Source organism: Lipotes vexillifer, unplaced genomic scaffold (genome assembly GCF_000442215.2).
Source record: "Lipotes vexillifer unplaced genomic scaffold, Lipotes_vexillifer_v1.1 scaffold639, whole genome shotgun sequence".
Lineage (NCBI taxonomy): Eukaryota > Metazoa > Chordata > Mammalia > Artiodactyla > Lipotidae > Lipotes > Lipotes vexillifer.
The window spans coordinates 161691-178923 of record NW_006786377.1 but is presented as its reverse complement, the minus strand read 5'-3'; the positions used below and the strand labels follow the sequence as shown (position 1 = coordinate 178923).

Here is a 17233-nt window from a genome sequence, read left to right as displayed (position 1 = left end):
TATATTTTTCAGACTTAAACATTTTGGCATTTAGTTGTACATGAAATCTGAAAAATATTTTAGAATAAGAGTAATGTCTAATCCTTCCTAGAAGTATAAGTTTATTATTATTATTTAATTGCAAAAACAACAAATGCATGGAATAAAATAAAACAGAACTATGTAAAAAAAGATATTTCATATGATCAAAAGAGAAAGAAAGGATCAAACTTTGATTTCAAATTATAATCAAATGTTATCTAAGTCAGAGTGTTTTATTTCGTGACTTACATAGCTGACTGAATCTTCAATTTACAACCATCCTTTAAAAATAGCATCTTTGAACACAGTGATGGGGACAGCAACTAAACTCAAGACACCCTTGCTGAATTTTCTCACTCAGCTGTTGTGATAGGCTCAACAAAGAAATGAGCAAGTTAAAAAAAAAAAAAGAGAGAGAGAGAGAGAGAGAGAAAAGAAAGGAAATGAGCAAGTAGTGTTAAACTGTAGAAACAGTCTCTTTGATTTACCTAGGGCCAACGTAAGGCATAGGTAACTATAACAGTTATTTTTGAAAGCATTTAACCTGCTACCATAACAACCAGCAGTGCCTCACCTAAGAGACTAGCATCGTGGGTACCACAGGGAGATGGCTTGTCTCAAATCTCTTTCTACTGAAGCACTTCTTAAACAAACGAATGTATCAAAGCTCCTTTTAGCCCCTGGTGTCAGATGCCTAACCCATGGTTACAGATCAACTTTAGTAAGTCTGATAGTAATCAGTCCAGTCCAGTTAATCTTCCCGGGCTGGAGATTCTTCTAAGGTAGCTTCACTTTCTAAAAGACGGCCCTGAGGCCAGGAAGTCCCTGTTTATAGATATGCAATCTCAAAAACAAGCCCCGGTGTGTCCCGAACTGACTTCCCTTCCTAAGGATCCTCTCCAATTCATTTCTCAAATATCCTACCAAGTGATTAAGAGTTGTGCTTGGCAGAACACTGGTAAAGAGAGAGCCTGATAACCAAAATTCTCCCTAGGGCAGTAGCTCTTGCCTATCTCTACCATGTGCCGGACTACTGAAAAATGATGCTTGTTCTGGTTTGCTGCAGAAGAGTGATGACCTGGGGAAGAGTGCATCCATTCTTCAGAGGCTCACTTCCTTCCCAACTCACGTTGGGGGTGGGGGATAGGCGTACGGATGAGGTCCTATCAAGACGTCTGCCAAGGTCTTGAACAACATCAAAAAAGAAGATAGAGAATCACTAGATCCTGTTAGTCTCACCTTGGAATGATCCTGGCTGCTCAGGTAACCTCCAGAAAAACCCAGAAAAAGTGGACAGGAGGCCTGAGATGACCTGCTGGCATTGCTTCAGCCTGGAGTCCAAGATAGAGGGAATGCAGTTTGGGAATTCTGTCCACTACCACCCCCCAACACTAGACTTGCATTAAAACATTCTGACTTAGGGTCGCTTAAGTCAGAGCGACCTTAAGTGATAGCCAGAAAGTTGTCCTGGAGCTGGCATTTTTCTACTGTCATTTAAGTGTAAAATGTCCAGCATTAAGTGTAAAATATCCAGCTCAAGCCCTCGAGAAGTGGACTCTTACCTAACTTCCCACTTTCATCGACAAGAATTAGAAAGTATCTGGCATATTCCAGACACACAATAAACACAAGGTGATTGACTGAAAGAATGAAGGACATTTTCAAGTGGATTACCAGATGGAAAAAAACAAGTTTTCCCTTTTTTGATCTTCAACAAGATGGAAACCACCTCTCTCTAGGATGACTTGTTTACCATCCTGTACGGAAGCAGTAGGATCGACCACATCCAGGTGAACCCTGAATCTCTCGCCCAGTCCTATATGATCTCATAGGGATTCTACAGAATGTATCATTTGACATTTCATTTGATTCAAAGGCAGTTTTGTTTAGTTATCTCATCCTTAAAAGTGGCGGTGGGGGGCAGAGGGGGGAGGTGAGGGAGAGGGGTAGACAGTGAAAGGAAGAAATCTGTGTACCTTCTGGTAATACTATTACAGTGTTCAACATGTTCTGCCGAGATTGAAATTGATTCAAAGACCCGATTGAGTCTGGAACTGCACAGGTCTGGTTGTTAATGCAATCACCAAACTGCTAGACACAAAACTTTAACTCTCTTAAAAACTGAAATGAAGGCTTCCCTGGTGGCGCAGTGGCTGGGAGTCTGCCTGCCAGTGCAGGGGATATGGGTTCGAGCCCTGGTCTGGGAGGATCCCACATGCCGCGGAGCAACTGGGCCCGTGAGCCACAACTACTGAGCCTGCGCGTCTGGAGCCTGTGCTTCGCAACAAAGAGAGGCCGCGATAGTGAGAGGCCCGCGCACCGCGATGAAGAGGGGCCCCCACTCGCCGCAACTAGAGAAAGCCCTCGCACAGAAACGAAGACCCGACACAGCCAAAAATTAATTAATTAATTAATTAAAAAAAAAAAAACTGAAACGACATTCACCATTCTTCTGAATCTATCCAGCCCCTCCCCCGCAAAATGTACTGAGTGGTACATGACTCTGTTCTCATTGTGGTTCAGCTAAAATATATAAAGTCTCTGATAAGGATAAGGGAGGAGCATTTGTTGTGATTTTTTTTTTTTGTCTTTTGCACCATCCCCAGCCTATAAGGAGAACGTCCTGTGCCATTATTGCCTATTAGGTGAGGCGGTATAAAAATTCCCAATGGTCTCAGTGTATTCTCAGTAGAGCTCAACAAAGAATGCTTAAAGACACTACCATCTTCTATTCATTCATCTCCCAGAACTGCACAATTAATTTATAACTCATTGACTGCCTTAAGCGATGCCGTTTTTCTCTTATTACAAAAATCAAGTGTGTGTCACAAACCCTCATCAAAGATCATGTTATTTTATTTTATCAACAGACCTAGCGGCTGAAGCTCAAACTCCGATACATATTTCCACCAGATTAGAAAAGTAGTTGCCAAGTCTCTTGTTTCTTGAATTACTTCCTCTTGTCTTAATTGATTAAATAGTAACTAATTCCATAGACACATGCTTCTTTTCCACAGATGCAGGGAAGCTTTTCAGACATTTCTAGCTTCATCATATCAGTGTCGTTCAAAAGCTAGCCATACTGTAGGTTGCATAAAGAAAGTATTCAATTAGCTCTACTTTTCACAAATTCAAAACGTTTGAGGGGCTAAAGAAAAACCTTTCATGTAGCAGAATTTTCAAAAGGAAGATAACAGGGTACAAAGTCCCTTTCAGTAGAAGCAGGCCTGCTTTTTCTATTCAAAGGACTAGGGGGGGAGAAAAACTAAATTTCAATATCATGCAAATATTATGAAATACAGCTCTATAAAAAGAATCTTTGTCATGCAAAAATCCCAAAATAGTCACTCTGGTGACATATATAAATTCCAGTTTTAAAAAGCTATATTTTACACATATGGTCACCAATTCTAGCTCTTACAAGAGGAATTCTCAACAACAAAGAGATCTTTGTTTTTTGTATTTATGGGTTAACATTTTCAGGGTGCAAAAATAATAATAATAAACGCAAGGGTGGCGGTAAAACTGGGCAAGGTGTGTGAACAAGAGCAATAAAGGACAACTTAAATAATACATTGACGACAGCTGGATAAGCTGCATGCTAGCCACAGACATAAACAAAATAGGCACGGTTGCTCCCACTACAGATAATACAATAGAACAGCACACACACATTTAAGAGTATAGGGACTCTGTCAAATCTGTTGGAACATACAATGGTTTTACATTTAATGGATAAGCACTTACATTTTCTGTGGTTCCAGTAATCACGTGCAATCCATCATAGGTTGATTTGATGTACATGCCCTAGAGTGAGTCAGACATATTAACTCATTACTCCAACATGTAGAAATAGAGCCGCAAGTGAGACGTAAACTTATAAAACATTAAGGGCAGTCCCTTCAGAACACGACTCAGTTTTCAGTCTCCTGAAACATTGCAAAGCAAGATCCACAGAGCAGGAAGGGGAACTAACCAAGGCGAAATACTGGTGAAACAAATCAGAAACAAGATCTCTTTGATATTATAATTTGTGTACCAGGCGCACAGAATTTTGGTCTAACTCTGGGGACTCAGAAAGAATGTTCTCAGACCTGTTGAATGAATGAGGCAGTTCAAACAAGGCCGGTCCTCTCCCGACCACTTCTCTGTGTAGTGAGACAATATATTCAGTTAACTTGGTCTCAGCAGTCCCCGCACGGTAACTTATTCAAGCCACTACCAACCAGACCAGGATGTATGAGCAAAGACTGTTAAGTAACACAACATAGGAAATAAATTAGAAGCAGGCACTCCTGCATTTTAAGGGGGGCGTACAGATGAATAATCTCCTTCCTCAAAGGCCCGATCGTCAAACTCAGAGGTGAATGCCTAGCATGGAGGAAACATCTCTGTAGTTTGACACAGCATGTATAAAAAAGAAGGTTTATTAAACTTTGATAAGATGGGGAGAGAGCAAAAGTAAACAGAGCAAAGAGTAGTTGCTCACCCTGGTACCAATATTGTATTGATAATAACACAGATTCTCCTCAGAAGTCATTTTGACCGTGAACTTGCCCTGCTCGGCAACATACCGCACTCTGCAATGAGCGCCTCATCCAATACTAACACCTGCACGGTTCTGCCTGTCCTCTCCTTTCCCATCACTTTCATCGGCAGAGTGATTGGCCTCCCCCTCCACACAGTACTCCTCTTCCCAGAGCTTTGCTCGTATAACTTTACCTTCTGAAATGGCAACTCCATTTCTGCCCACGCGAGGCAGTTCTCCGCTTCAGTATGTGAATAAACCCATCTCTAGGAAGTCCTCTGTGTGTACTCCATTATAAGCCATCATTTACTTTGAAGCCAAGCAGTCTCGGTATGTACATTTCTCCTTACCAAGCATGTGGGCTTGTCAACATTTGGTTGATTTTTGTTTCCCTACCTGAGAGCAGAGACTGCCCTGATATCTTCCCACAGCTACCTACACACTAGGCACTCCCCCTCTCCCTTCCCCTTCCCCCCTCATCAATACCAGCCACAGTAGCTGCAGCCACCAATTACTGCACACATACTATTCGTCCAGCATCTGGCGCTCAGCATGCATCATCTAATTTAATACATTCAACAACCCTGTGAGGGTTATTATCATTATTATTATTCACTTTTGACAGATGAGGAAATTGACACATAAAGAGGTAAAGTCACTTGACTGCTGGGATTTGAACCACACTCTCTGACTCAAAGCCTCTAAGCTCATCAATGGGCCTCACCGTTTCCTCACTTAAATTTCAGCAGATTAACCATATCGGCTGCATGCTAGGTATTTGGAGATGTAGGTACCTAGGTGCTGATCTAGGAATCTACCTGTATGTATTCTCAGGGCCTGTTATTACAGAGCTCATACATTACTTCTAAAGCATTTCTGAACTTCTTAAGAATCAATTTCTTTCAGCCAGTCTCTTCTCAGCCTAAGTGGTAACAGAGACTTCAAAGCAGATGTTGTTTCATACCCAGAGACCACCTTTCCTTTGTGGAAATGTTTTCTATCTCCTTAAATTGCTAAGACCTAAAAATAAAACTGTTGAGACAATTCCTTCGAGATATGAGTATATAGTTTTAAAACACTATTCATTTTTATACTTTGAAGACATAAAACTTATCAACAGTTCAAGATGGAAAATTCCTAACTACATAATGGAAGACAGACAGTCTAACTGAATTCTCCTATTCAGAATTCTAGTGAAAGCAATAAGGAATTTAAAAACACGCACACACATACACACCAACTTTAATAAACGATGATGTTATTTGAAAATAAACAAGTGTTGTCAGAAATCTTACCAAGCCTTCCCCAGGTTTAATGTTTGGTAAGTGAACTTCCTCCAGACATGCACACTGGCTCATAACAGGATCCGCGGTAGATCGGATTGTTTTATCACAGATGCCATTTAAAACCTTGACCTAGGGTTGGAGAGGCAAACAGGGAAGGTTCAATCATTAACCAAGTTTATCTCCGGCTGAATTTTTTTTTTAAACGCACTTCACCTATCATCTTTAGCTCTGGTTGTGATTAGTACTGCGATAATACTGCTCAGTGAACACATGGCACTTGGGTTCCATGTTTGCAGTGTGTGGGAATAGTGCCACTATTTCAGCTTTGCTTAAAAAGTGCACCTTTTATATTAACTCGTTTACAACCACTGAAGCGCACAGGCTGGGCAGAAACCCCCTTTCAGCAGTTAAGAATCCTGTATTCCCCAGCCATCTGTGTGGTTTTTTAGGGATTGCTCGCATTCTCTGCATACCAAATACGGACAAGGTAAAAAAATATATACTTTTGCCTGCACCTTTTTTTTTTTTTTTTTTTTTTTTTGCGGTACGCGGGCCTCTCACTGTTGCGGCCTCTCCCGTTGCGGAGCACAGGCTCCGGATGCGCAGGCTCAGCGGCCATGGCTCACGGGCCCAGCCGCTCCGCGGCATGTGGGGTCTTCCCGGACCGGGGCACGAACCCGTGTCCCCTGCATCGGCAGGCAGACTCTCAACCACTGCGCCACCAGGGAAGCCCTGCACCTTTTTTCTAAATAGATTTTATATTTTAAACAGTTTTTAGAGAAAAACTGAGCAGAAATTAAGAGTTCTATATACTTCCTCCCCTACCCCAACACAGTTTCCAACACAGTTATATTATTATAACAGTTAATAATAACAAGATTTTATTAACATCTTGCGTTACAACTGATCAACCAATAGTGTTACATTATTGTTAACTAAGGTCTGTAGTTTACATCAGGGTTGACCCTCTGTGGTGTACAGTTCTACGGGTTTTCACAAATGCATAATGTCATATATTCACCATCACAGTATCAAAGAGAAGAGCTTCACTACCCTAAAAGTTCCCTCTGCTCCACCTACTTGTCTGTCCCCACTCCCCTACTATGAACCCCTGGCAATCACCCATCTTCTCACTGTCTCTATAGTTTTGTCTTTTCCAGAATCCTATATAGTTGGAATCATACAGTATGTAGCCTTTTCAGATTGGCTTCTTTCGCTTAGTCATATGCATTTAAGATTCCTCCATACCTTTTCAAGGCTTGATAGCTCATTTCTTTTTATTGCTGAATAACATTCCATTGTCTGGATGTACCAGTTTGTTTACCAGTCACCTACAGGACATCCTGGATACTTCTAAGTTTTGGCAGTTAGGATTAAAGCTGCTATGACATTCTGTGAAGGTTCTTGTGATATAAGCTTCTTTCATTTGGGTAAATACCTAGGTGTACAACTGCTGGATCGTAGGGTAAGAGTATGTTTAGTTTTGTAAAAAACTGCCACAGGGTCTACCAGTGTGGCTGTACCATTTTGCATTCCTATCAGCAATGAACGAGAGTTCCTATTGCCCCACATTTGGTGCCGTCATGTGTTGGATAATAGCTATCCTAATAGGTGTAGAGTGGTACCTTGTTGTTACTTTAATTTGCAATTCCTTAATGAAACATGATGTTGAACATCTTTTCATATACTTATCTGCCAGCTGTATATCATTTTCCATGAGGTGTCTGTTCGGATCGTTTATCCACTTTTTAATTAGGTTGTTTGTTTTCTTATTATTGAGTTTTAAGAATTCTCTGTGTATTTTGGCTACAAGTCCTTTATCTGATATGTGTTTCAGAAAACAGTTTCTCCCAGTCCATGGCTTGTCTTTTCATTCTCAGTGCATTGATGGAGCAGTGTTTTTCATTTTAATGCAGTCTACCTTATCCATTTTTCTCTCATGGATCACGCTTTTTGTATTGTATCTAAAAACTCATCGTCAAACCCGAGGTCACCAAGATTTTCTCCTGTTATTTCTAGGCATTTTATAGTTTTGCGCTTTACATTTAGGTCTATGATCTTTTTAGTGATGGCTCACATTCTCTGAACGCCAAACACTGAGCAGGTACAACTGTAGAGACGTGAGGATCCCTATTAAGTGGTCCTCGTGTAGAAATCACAGTGGCTACGTGTGGTTATTTCTCCCGATCAGATTCATCTAACCTTTGAAAATTAAACAACTAAGGAAATAAGCAGATGCCAAAGAGTGATTTTTTTTTCCCCAATGGGGAGAATCCAAGAAGTGACACTTTTTACATTCCTCCAATGTGTTTAGCCTCCCTATTTATGGAAAATATATTTATAGAAGTTTCACTGCTAAATTCCTCAACACCAGTAGGAGGAAGGCCTTATCAAAAGAGCACAGGCTGGCTTATGTCAAAAGGAGGAAGCGATGATGAATAGTTACAGAATGCTCTTTAAACAGTCACAGCACATCCCCCTCTATCATAAGGTTTTTGCCAAGATTTTTTTTTTAAACAAAATGGTCCTAAAGTGAAATTTGCACATCAGTTTCACCCTGATTAACAGGCTAGTTAGTAATTTAAGTATAACTGTACCCTGCTGAAGGGTTCAGAGCGGGGAAAAAAAGAGTAAAGCAGAGATCCCAATATACCCAAGTTAAGCACAGGAATTTCCACAGGAGTTGGTCTTATTGTTAAATAATTTTTATTCTTCCTTTTCCACCTAAATTAATAGACTCATATCCCAAAAGCCGATATTTCGAAGCATATCCTGAAATAATTAGCCACAGGACATTTACTTTAATTCATGTGATTCCCACTGTTTTGGGAAAAGGAATTTTACTGTAACTTTTAGAAGGTATACTTACTACAGCCAAAACTTTATCCTCCATTTCTGCTACAAGGCAATCCTACAGGAAGAAAGAAGAAAATGAAAACTATAAGAGCTAAAAACTTTCAGAAACCGTTGACTCAGCTCACTAGGTATTTCCTGGGGTCCAAGGAGGTCCCTGACACACCTCCCACGCTGCAGCCTGAGCAGTCCTGGACCATCTGGAGGAGAGACCTGGATGGGAAAAGAGGCAGACAGGAAAGGAGCTGACATTTGACTCCTCCTAAGATTTCAATCTCTCCTGACCCAGGATGCTAATCATCCAAGGAACCCATCTGCCCAATTATTTAATCAGAAAGCCTACAAAAATCACCAGAACTGAAAATCCACCTATTATCCAGACTGTACAGAGAGTAGGAAGCTAGAAGTCAGAGTCCAAGAAAGTTGACAATGACTCTCAAATGTGACCCCAGGCTGAGCTAGCACTGGGCCAACAAGCCTGGAGTCTTTCGCTCTGGGCCTGCCCATAAGAATAGCTTTCAAATAAGGGCTTGAGTAAACTTAGCCACAGAGTTTATTTTAAGCACCACTGAGATTAAATCAGATATTTCAGTCCTTAATAGATGAAAAGCATTCAACAAACCGTTCATTAACACACTGCCAGAAAAGTGGTCTTGAGGCATGCTACTGATGACATTAAAGAATGGGCTGGAATGCAAAGCATTGTTTACTCAGCTTAAGAACAAAAGACTCGGAACCCTGTGAACCCAGTTAGCTGATTATAGGAATAACCATTGTCCGGAGGAACGTGAAACTCTCAGTTAACCTTCTAAAGCGTACCTACAGCAGATTTCAATCAACATGGCAGAGTGCATGCAGAAGAGGGAGATCAACGAGATTTTTGACAGTTTATTTGGCACCATTCAGTAAATCCCAAACTGGGGCACCCAAAGGAAAATGCGAAGCATGTTATGTTCAGGAAGGATACTGATCAAGTCTGTTGCATTCATCAGACAAAGATGTTCACTTCAATCAAAATGTCATTTTAGGTCATATTTTACTGCCACTGCGGGTAGGGGTAAAAACGTATGATATTCTACCCTATGTGATTTTATAATCAGACGTTAGGTGCGTTCTTCTTAAAAGGTTTTTAAATTTTCTCTACTAGGTAAAAATGTGGGAAATAATAGTCACTCTACTGCTCCCAAAATTTACACAGACTCTCAGGAAAAGAGCAGCCTAGTGAGAAAACACTTAAAAAAAGGAAACTTAGGAATGTATTTTTGCATGTGTGAATCAGATATAAATTCAAACTCCAGGAACAACTGCTGTAAAATATGAATGACTACAGTTCAAAATTGTGCTTTTCATCCTCCAACTTGTGCACGGAACTAAACCGTCAACTACTGTGATGGCCCCTCCCCTACTCACACCACCTGAAGGACAGAATTCTCAAATAAATGTCAACTTTAGCAAAACAGAATACTTACACAGTCTCGTGCTAGAAATAAAACTAATGATTTGTGTTTATGATTTTTCACTGCACATCCCAAATGACAAGAGGGCTGTCGTCCACAGGAGGTAATCACCCACCGGCAGACAGCTCCTGTCCATACACTGGGGCCCAAGCATCAAGGTGCATGTGTGACCTCATGGTTGATTCCTTGACGGATCCGAGAAGCCACCAAGAAAAGGGGCTCCTGTGGTGATGGAGCCAGTGGGACAGGAGCATGCCTGTCTCCACGAACTGTCCAAGGCAGCGTGTGAAAGCGCCGCTTTTTACCTTCCGCCCCCGTGAACGTGGGTTCCCACACCCATTCCTACCGGGAGGAAGCAGCTGCAGGCCTGACTTAATGCTATTTGGCATGAAGGCAACAGAATGGGAAAAAGAAGAACTGGAAGCAAGTCAGCCCTTCATGACCCCGACAGCAGGCCTGAGCTTTGTCACATTCCTTGGTCACCTGAATCAGCAGACTCAGGCCAATCAACCCGGCAGAGACCCAGCCAGGGCAGCTAGCAGCTGCCCCTTCTCTGCCACTCTTCCTTATTCTACTCTCTTACTAACTGAGGAGCCTTGGGAGATGGGCTTAACCTCTCCACAGCTCAGTTTCCTTCTCTGTAAAGTGAGGATGATAAAACCTGTCTCAGAGAACTGTTGAGAATTAAACGTGACAACAGACGTCAAGCAGACAGTCCACACCTGAGACCCAACCAGCTCCCAGAAATGGTCTCCTGACTTTCCCTCCTCTGCTGGATGGTATGCTTTCTTTCCACTCAGTCTTTCTGGGCTCTCTACTGCTCAGCATTTCTTCCTACACTGGAACCCGGCATCTGCCACTGCCATGTTGTCTCCTGCCAGTTTTCAGGCCCTCGCAACTTCAGGAGGACAGATTAAAGAAAGCGATCAGAATCCCTTCCCACCAGGGGACTTCACCTGAAATTACAGCCTGAAAACTGGATGGAAGGTCTATCCACGGACTCGGCGTGGGACGTAAATGAATCGCTTTGCTGTACACTTGAAACTAACACAACATGGTGAATTAACTATACCTCAACTAAAAAAAAGGAAAGAAAAAAAGTTAATTAGCACAAGGAAGAAGCACAGTGCCCTTTTCTTATGGAGGAAGAAAACAACAACTGTTGATCCTTCCAATCTGGAGAGGTACACACTGTCATCAGAGGGAAGGATGCAGAGAAAGTAACAAGAAAGAGGCGGGGACAGTGGCAGTATGCGGAACAGAGAAAGAAGAAAAGGGACAAACAAACGCCTGTCTTCACGCACACGGACACAGAGAAAAAAGACTCTAGGAGAACATGCTCCTTGTCACCAGAAATAAAGAGACACAGCTTTTATTCCTTCAATTCCCCAGGGGAAAAAAAAAAAAAGCAATAAATGGAAAAGGCAGGTTTCTTCCTAAAGAGTCAAAAGATCTTTTGCCAAGAAGTCTGGAGAAAAACTGCCCTTCTCGCAGTTGTGAGAGGGTGTGAAACCCCTGGCAAATTCAGCCTTGCTGCTGCCACGACACCACACGTGGAAAAAGACATTCCACTCATCCTTCAACAAATTTCACTACTTGCCAAAGCGACTACGTTCTCCAATTACTACAGAAAACACACGTCCGTCAAGAGCTAAACATGTGTTTCAAACTAAGTTCACAAAATGACATTCCCATATATATTTACACACTGCCAGTCTTAATCCTTAAAAGTTGTTCAAATTTAAATAAACTAAAAAGTACCAGAAATCCCAACATGTTTGTTAACTTTGTCTTCTTCTTAAGCCATCAAGTTCGGCTCCAGAAAAGCAGTATATAAGATTTTTATATTTTTTATATTTCCTACTATAGGCTATTATTTCTTAAGTAGGCACTGTGCTATACATATATCTTATTTAATCTTCATAATCTTTTGAGGTAGGTATTACTATTTTTTAAATATTCTATACTAATTCTCTAGAACTAATTTTGCATGAATAAGTAAATGTGGTCACATACATGCTTTTTGTAAAAGAGTAAGTGTTTTCTGTTCTTTGGCTTGCCTCCTACATTCTCTCCCCACTTTTCTTCCAGCCAAAGTAAACCCAACTTTTCTTCCAAACTTCCCACTGTATTTATATATTCCTTTGTATATAGGTTTTCAGATGTACTGCATATTACAAATATATATATACATACATTTAAAAAATTTTTGGTCACCATTTGTCTTCCTCTTACACTTTTTTTCCCTTTTTTCTTACTCCACAATAACTTGTAGAAATTCCAGCAAATCATCTGGTAAGGTAACTGTTAGTATTCCCATTGTACGGGTAAGAAAATTGAGGCTCATAAGTTTGAAGTGACTTGTCCAATGTCCCAGGGCTAAGTAATGGTAGAGGTAGGACTTGAACCCATAGCTGTCTGTCTCTGAAGCATACACTCAATGAGCACCAAAGGGAAAACAAAAACAAAAAATAAACACAAATAGAAACAATACCTGTTGTGTCCCTTACGTTTGGGTTAAATTTTTCCTGATAAGCGACAAATTCTCAACAGCGTATTTGTCAAAAGCATTATCTCATTCGTTTAAACACACATTTAAAAAATACCATGAATCATGGGCCAGGCATCATGCGGCCCCAGTAAACAGGGGTAAGTGTGATGAGGATGCCCAGTGGGCACCCTTCTGAGTGGGATCTGTACCCCTGGGTAGCCTCTACCGCAAATGCCAGGACTTGGTGGCTGCATGATGAATGCACCGTGATTGGTATCAGACTCTTTCCGTCAAAATTATTTTATGCACCATAAAAAAGAGCTGAAACTCAGAGCCACGTTACTGCTCTGAGCGTTTTCCTAAGAACATGGCCTCAAAAGCATAATGATGAAGTCCCACGTGCCTCAAGTTCAAGGGCTGCTCAGGACTGGGCCTTAAAACAGCAGCCAAACTTCACTCTTCATGTTCCGGGAACAGACAGAAAGCACATAGCTTTTCAGAACTGCATCTATTTTATGGCATGGTTAGAACTGAGGAAAGGATGTGCTTTACTTTTTGCCAAATCACCAGTGGAAACAAATGTGCAATCACGGAATTTTCCAACCTAGTGAGATGTGAAAAAAGAACAAGATCTTCCTTACATTCTATGGCCTCAACTCAATTCAAAAATAATTTTACAGCAGTCTGCTACATGCCAGTTAATATCTTCCTGGCCTTCGCTAAGATGTGAAGGTCTGGCAAATGAGCTGCGTGTGAAACTGACGTGTCACTTCCAAACCAGAACGTTTGTCAGTGTGAGAATCACCCAGGTTCTCTGCACCTCTGCCCCAGAGACAAACAATATAAGATACTGGTTGTTCTGTTAGCCTACAACCTGAAGTGAGGCGAGCTGAAGCAGATCCCTCAGCTGACCCACTTGGATGTAGATAATCCAGGAATAAACTGCTGAGGTTTGGGGGCTGTTTGTTACTGAGTCACCACCAAGCTCCTCCTGACTGGTAAACCTAACCACCAGAGGTCAAAATGAAAAGAAAATTAACAAGCAGATACAGTAACATACTCAGAACAAAGATTATGGTGAAATGTAGTTACTCCAGAATTTCTATTTAAAAAAAAACTAAGTGCTCTAACATTTCAGAGAAAGTAAAGGGCTATTAGCTCAACTATTTTAAAGCAAAAGAAGGTAATCTTTGATGTAAAGGTCACTGGTCATTTTTCACAGAAACTATCTGTAAATTCATCTAACTTAAAGCCCTTCATCTCTCCCCAGCTCTGATGGGGGGATAAAGGGGGAGAAAGAATGGTACTTCATACCTGCATGTAAACCCTTTGAAGAAAAGGAAAACGGAAAAAAAACTTTTAGAAAACACCAGTGATGTACTGACCTTCTGGACTGTAGTGGTCAGGTCCAAGCAAAGCTGAATGATTTTGTTCTTCGTTATTGAGAAATCAGTGATCCCTGTAAATGGAGCCCTAGAAAGCAACGAAAATTCTCTTTAAAAAAAAAAAAGTGTACAGGATGAACCCACTGGGATCCCACACTGTGTGTTAACAAGCACAGCTACACCACAGGCTGGTTTCAATTGTTATGTAACTGTTTCCTCTCAAGTAACGCACAAAATAGGAATCTGAATAGAACAGAGACAGAGAAGTTCTAGATAAAAACACATCCAAAACTGAGCCAAGAGAATGAACATCCCATCAAAAGTCAACTAACAGCCTTCATACAAACAAATAACCAGTAATGTTTAACCTCAGTAAAACGTAACTTTAACTCTTCTCTAAGCTGAGGTTAATTTGTTCCTGCTATTCACCTCAGGAACTTCCAAAGGGACCCTAAAGTGGACCACTGACCCCAAACCCCTGGACAGGTCCAATGGCAAGGGCAAGAAAGGGATAAAGGTTCCTCTTCCTCAGGCGAAACACTGACTTCTATGCATCTCAGACCCTCCTTTTACAGGACAGAAAAGCACGCCCATCACCTACCGGTCCAGCCAAGCTAACAAGGCCTTGGCAGCGCCTATGAGCTCCACCACAGAAGTCAGGAACTCATTGGGGGGCTTGTGGGAGGTGTTCCCATCATAGGCTGGATTTTTTCTCCGGCTGCTTATGTAATTCTGTAAATTGTGGGAAGATGCTCGCAGTTTCAGAACCAAGTTTTTCATATTGTCGGTTTCAAGGCCATAATTCTGGAAAACAAAATCAAAGGGAAAAATTCAAAACAATCAACAATGTCCAAACTCTCCTAATAACCAAAAACCCACTGAGTTACCTGAATAACTCCTATGTCAGCCACAAAACCCTACATGATTTGCTCACACTGTTGATCTCACCCACATGGGCCACACCAGCCTTGCCTCAGGGACTTTGTCTTGCCAGTTTCTCTTCCTGAAATTCTCCTCCCACAAAGGCTGGCATGGACAGCTCTTTCCTATCACATCCTAATTAGCCCAAGTGTCCCCTCCTCTTCAAGGCTTCCAGGACCATCTGGAGCAGTTCCTCATCCTGGGCCCTAGTGACACTGAAAGCCTAATAATTGTTTGTTTGGGTTGGGGGGTGGGATTCCTGTAGATGGTAGAATGTTTAACTGGCCTCTACTCGTTAGGTATCAGTAGCATCCGGTCCCCAGTTGTGACAAACAAAAATGTCTCCAGACACTGCCAAGTACCTCCTGAGGTCACTCTCTAGCCATCACCTCTGTCATCTCTGAACCACCTTGTTCACTGCTGTCTTTCTAAGTCGGATGCAAGGTCTGTGATTGCTGGGCTCTGTGTGTATTACTTATGACTGCATTTCCAGGACAGCAGACGTAAAGCAGTCATGGAATGTAGGAATTTTCATCAGATAAAAGTCACACAGAAACAGAACAGCACTGACTAAACATCAATTCGCCTGGAAGGTCACTTCCATCTTGTGAGCTTCTAACCTCCGTTCTTTCTGAACAGTGTTTGACTTACCTGGGTGCTTTTAAAAATTCCGTTTCACGTGACAATATTGCCCTAGACTACTCTCTTCCAGATAAAGAACAAATCCCAAGTAACAAAAAGAAGCGACATGTAAATCTGACATGACTTTGCGGGGAGGATGAATTTCAGTATTCAACTGCGTGTACACATCCTAAATTGGTGTTTCATCCTTTTTTTAAGAAAAAAGTGAAAATATTTCTGGGGTATATTAAACTGTGTCAATGGCATTCCAAAGCAAGAATGTGGTATCATTTAAAAATTGGTTATAATATACGGCCAACACTATTGAACACTTTATGCCAGAAACCGGGCTTAGTGCTCGGCAAATGTTATCTCAGGTAAAACAGCGTATGAGGGTGGAAGTGATATTATCTCTATTTTGCAGGTGAGAAAACTGAGGCACAGAGACATTCAATAAATTCTCCAAAGTCACACAGATAATCGGTGGGAGTCAGGGGGGATTCTAACCAAGGCAATCTGCATCGAGGGTACAAGCTTTGGGTCACGATGCTGTATATGCCCCCTTCCACACTCCCTGTCCAAGTACGGGCAAAGCGATGAGACAGAAACCAGGATGGGCACTGGACAAGAAAAAAGAGAAGTGGCCAGTCACCCTGGATCTAGCACAAACTAGCAAACTGTTTAACCCCCCTAAATTCTATCCTGACCTGCTCCATCCCCTGTGATGTGTTAGAAGGTTCTTTCAGCCAGCTTCAGCGAACCTGGACCTCACTCTTCTGAGAGGCCGGTGGGCCCTCTTTGGATCTCATCACTGCTTTTGTCCTCACTGCATCTAGCCTGTCCCTTGGTCCATCCTCTGTTACAGCCCCATCTCTAATGCCTCAGGGAGGAGTGAGCCATGTCCCCAAATCGAGACATAAAGCATAAATAAACCAGGGAGTCTGTGAGAACTTTTTTCTTTTGGCAAGATGAACAATGGTAAGTACCAACAGTAACAACAAAAGACAATACCCTGGGGCTTCGCTGGTGGCGCAGTGGTTGAGAGTCTGCCTGCCGATGCAGGGCACACGGGTTCGTGCCCCGGTCCGGGAAGATCCCACGTGCCGCGGAGTGGCTGGGCCCGTGAGCCATGGCCGCTGAGCCTGCGCGCCCGGAGCCTGTGCTCCGCAACGGGAGAGGCCACAACAGTGAGAGGCCCGCGTACCGCAAAAAAAAAAAAACCCCCAAAAAACGAAAAAACAAAAATAAACAAAACAAACAAACAAAAAAAGACAATACCCTGAATGAAAACATTGCGAACTTTAATTAGATTTTATGTGAAGTTTAAATTTATGTGGCATGTTGCTTTTTAGAAAATAAAAAATATTTTTTAAAAAATTTATATAGAAAACCGTTGAGAACAATTATAAAGAAAAAAACCTCTTCAGATGCATTAACTGAAATTGTCTCTGTGAGCTTTAAAAAAAAATGTAAATTTCAAAACAAAAATGAGTCTTCTGTATTAACAGTGATGTTCCGTCTAAACTTGATATTCATTCTTTTTTTTTTTCCACTGTCGTTTTCTGGAGACCAAAATATGGCATTGTCCATTGTCCTTCAGTAGAGAAGACAAAAATAAAAAGATGCATTTTCACCATGGCTTTTTTTGGGTTTTTTTTTGTTTGTTTGTT

The 17233-nt window shown here is 41.6% G+C and overlaps 1 protein-coding gene across 2 annotated transcripts in view; it reads right to left on the bottom strand.

Annotated features, from left to right (window-relative positions):
- The window catches only part of CNKSR3 (CNKSR family member 3), a 101988-nt gene that overhangs the window by 14942 nt on the left and 69813 nt on the right, over positions 1–17233 (bottom strand). For both annotated transcript variants that reach the window (XM_007458728.1, XM_007458729.1), the window contains exons 3-7: positions 14623–14825; positions 14022–14109; positions 8705–8746; positions 5845–5964; positions 3769–3828 (exon numbers count right to left, since the gene is read on the bottom strand). In XM_007458728.1, the coding sequence (XP_007458790.1) occupies positions 3769–3828; positions 5845–5964; positions 8705–8746; positions 14022–14109; positions 14623–14825 (513 nt within the window). The remainder of the gene's footprint in view (positions 1–3768; positions 3829–5844; positions 5965–8704; positions 8747–14021; positions 14110–14622; positions 14826–17233) is intronic.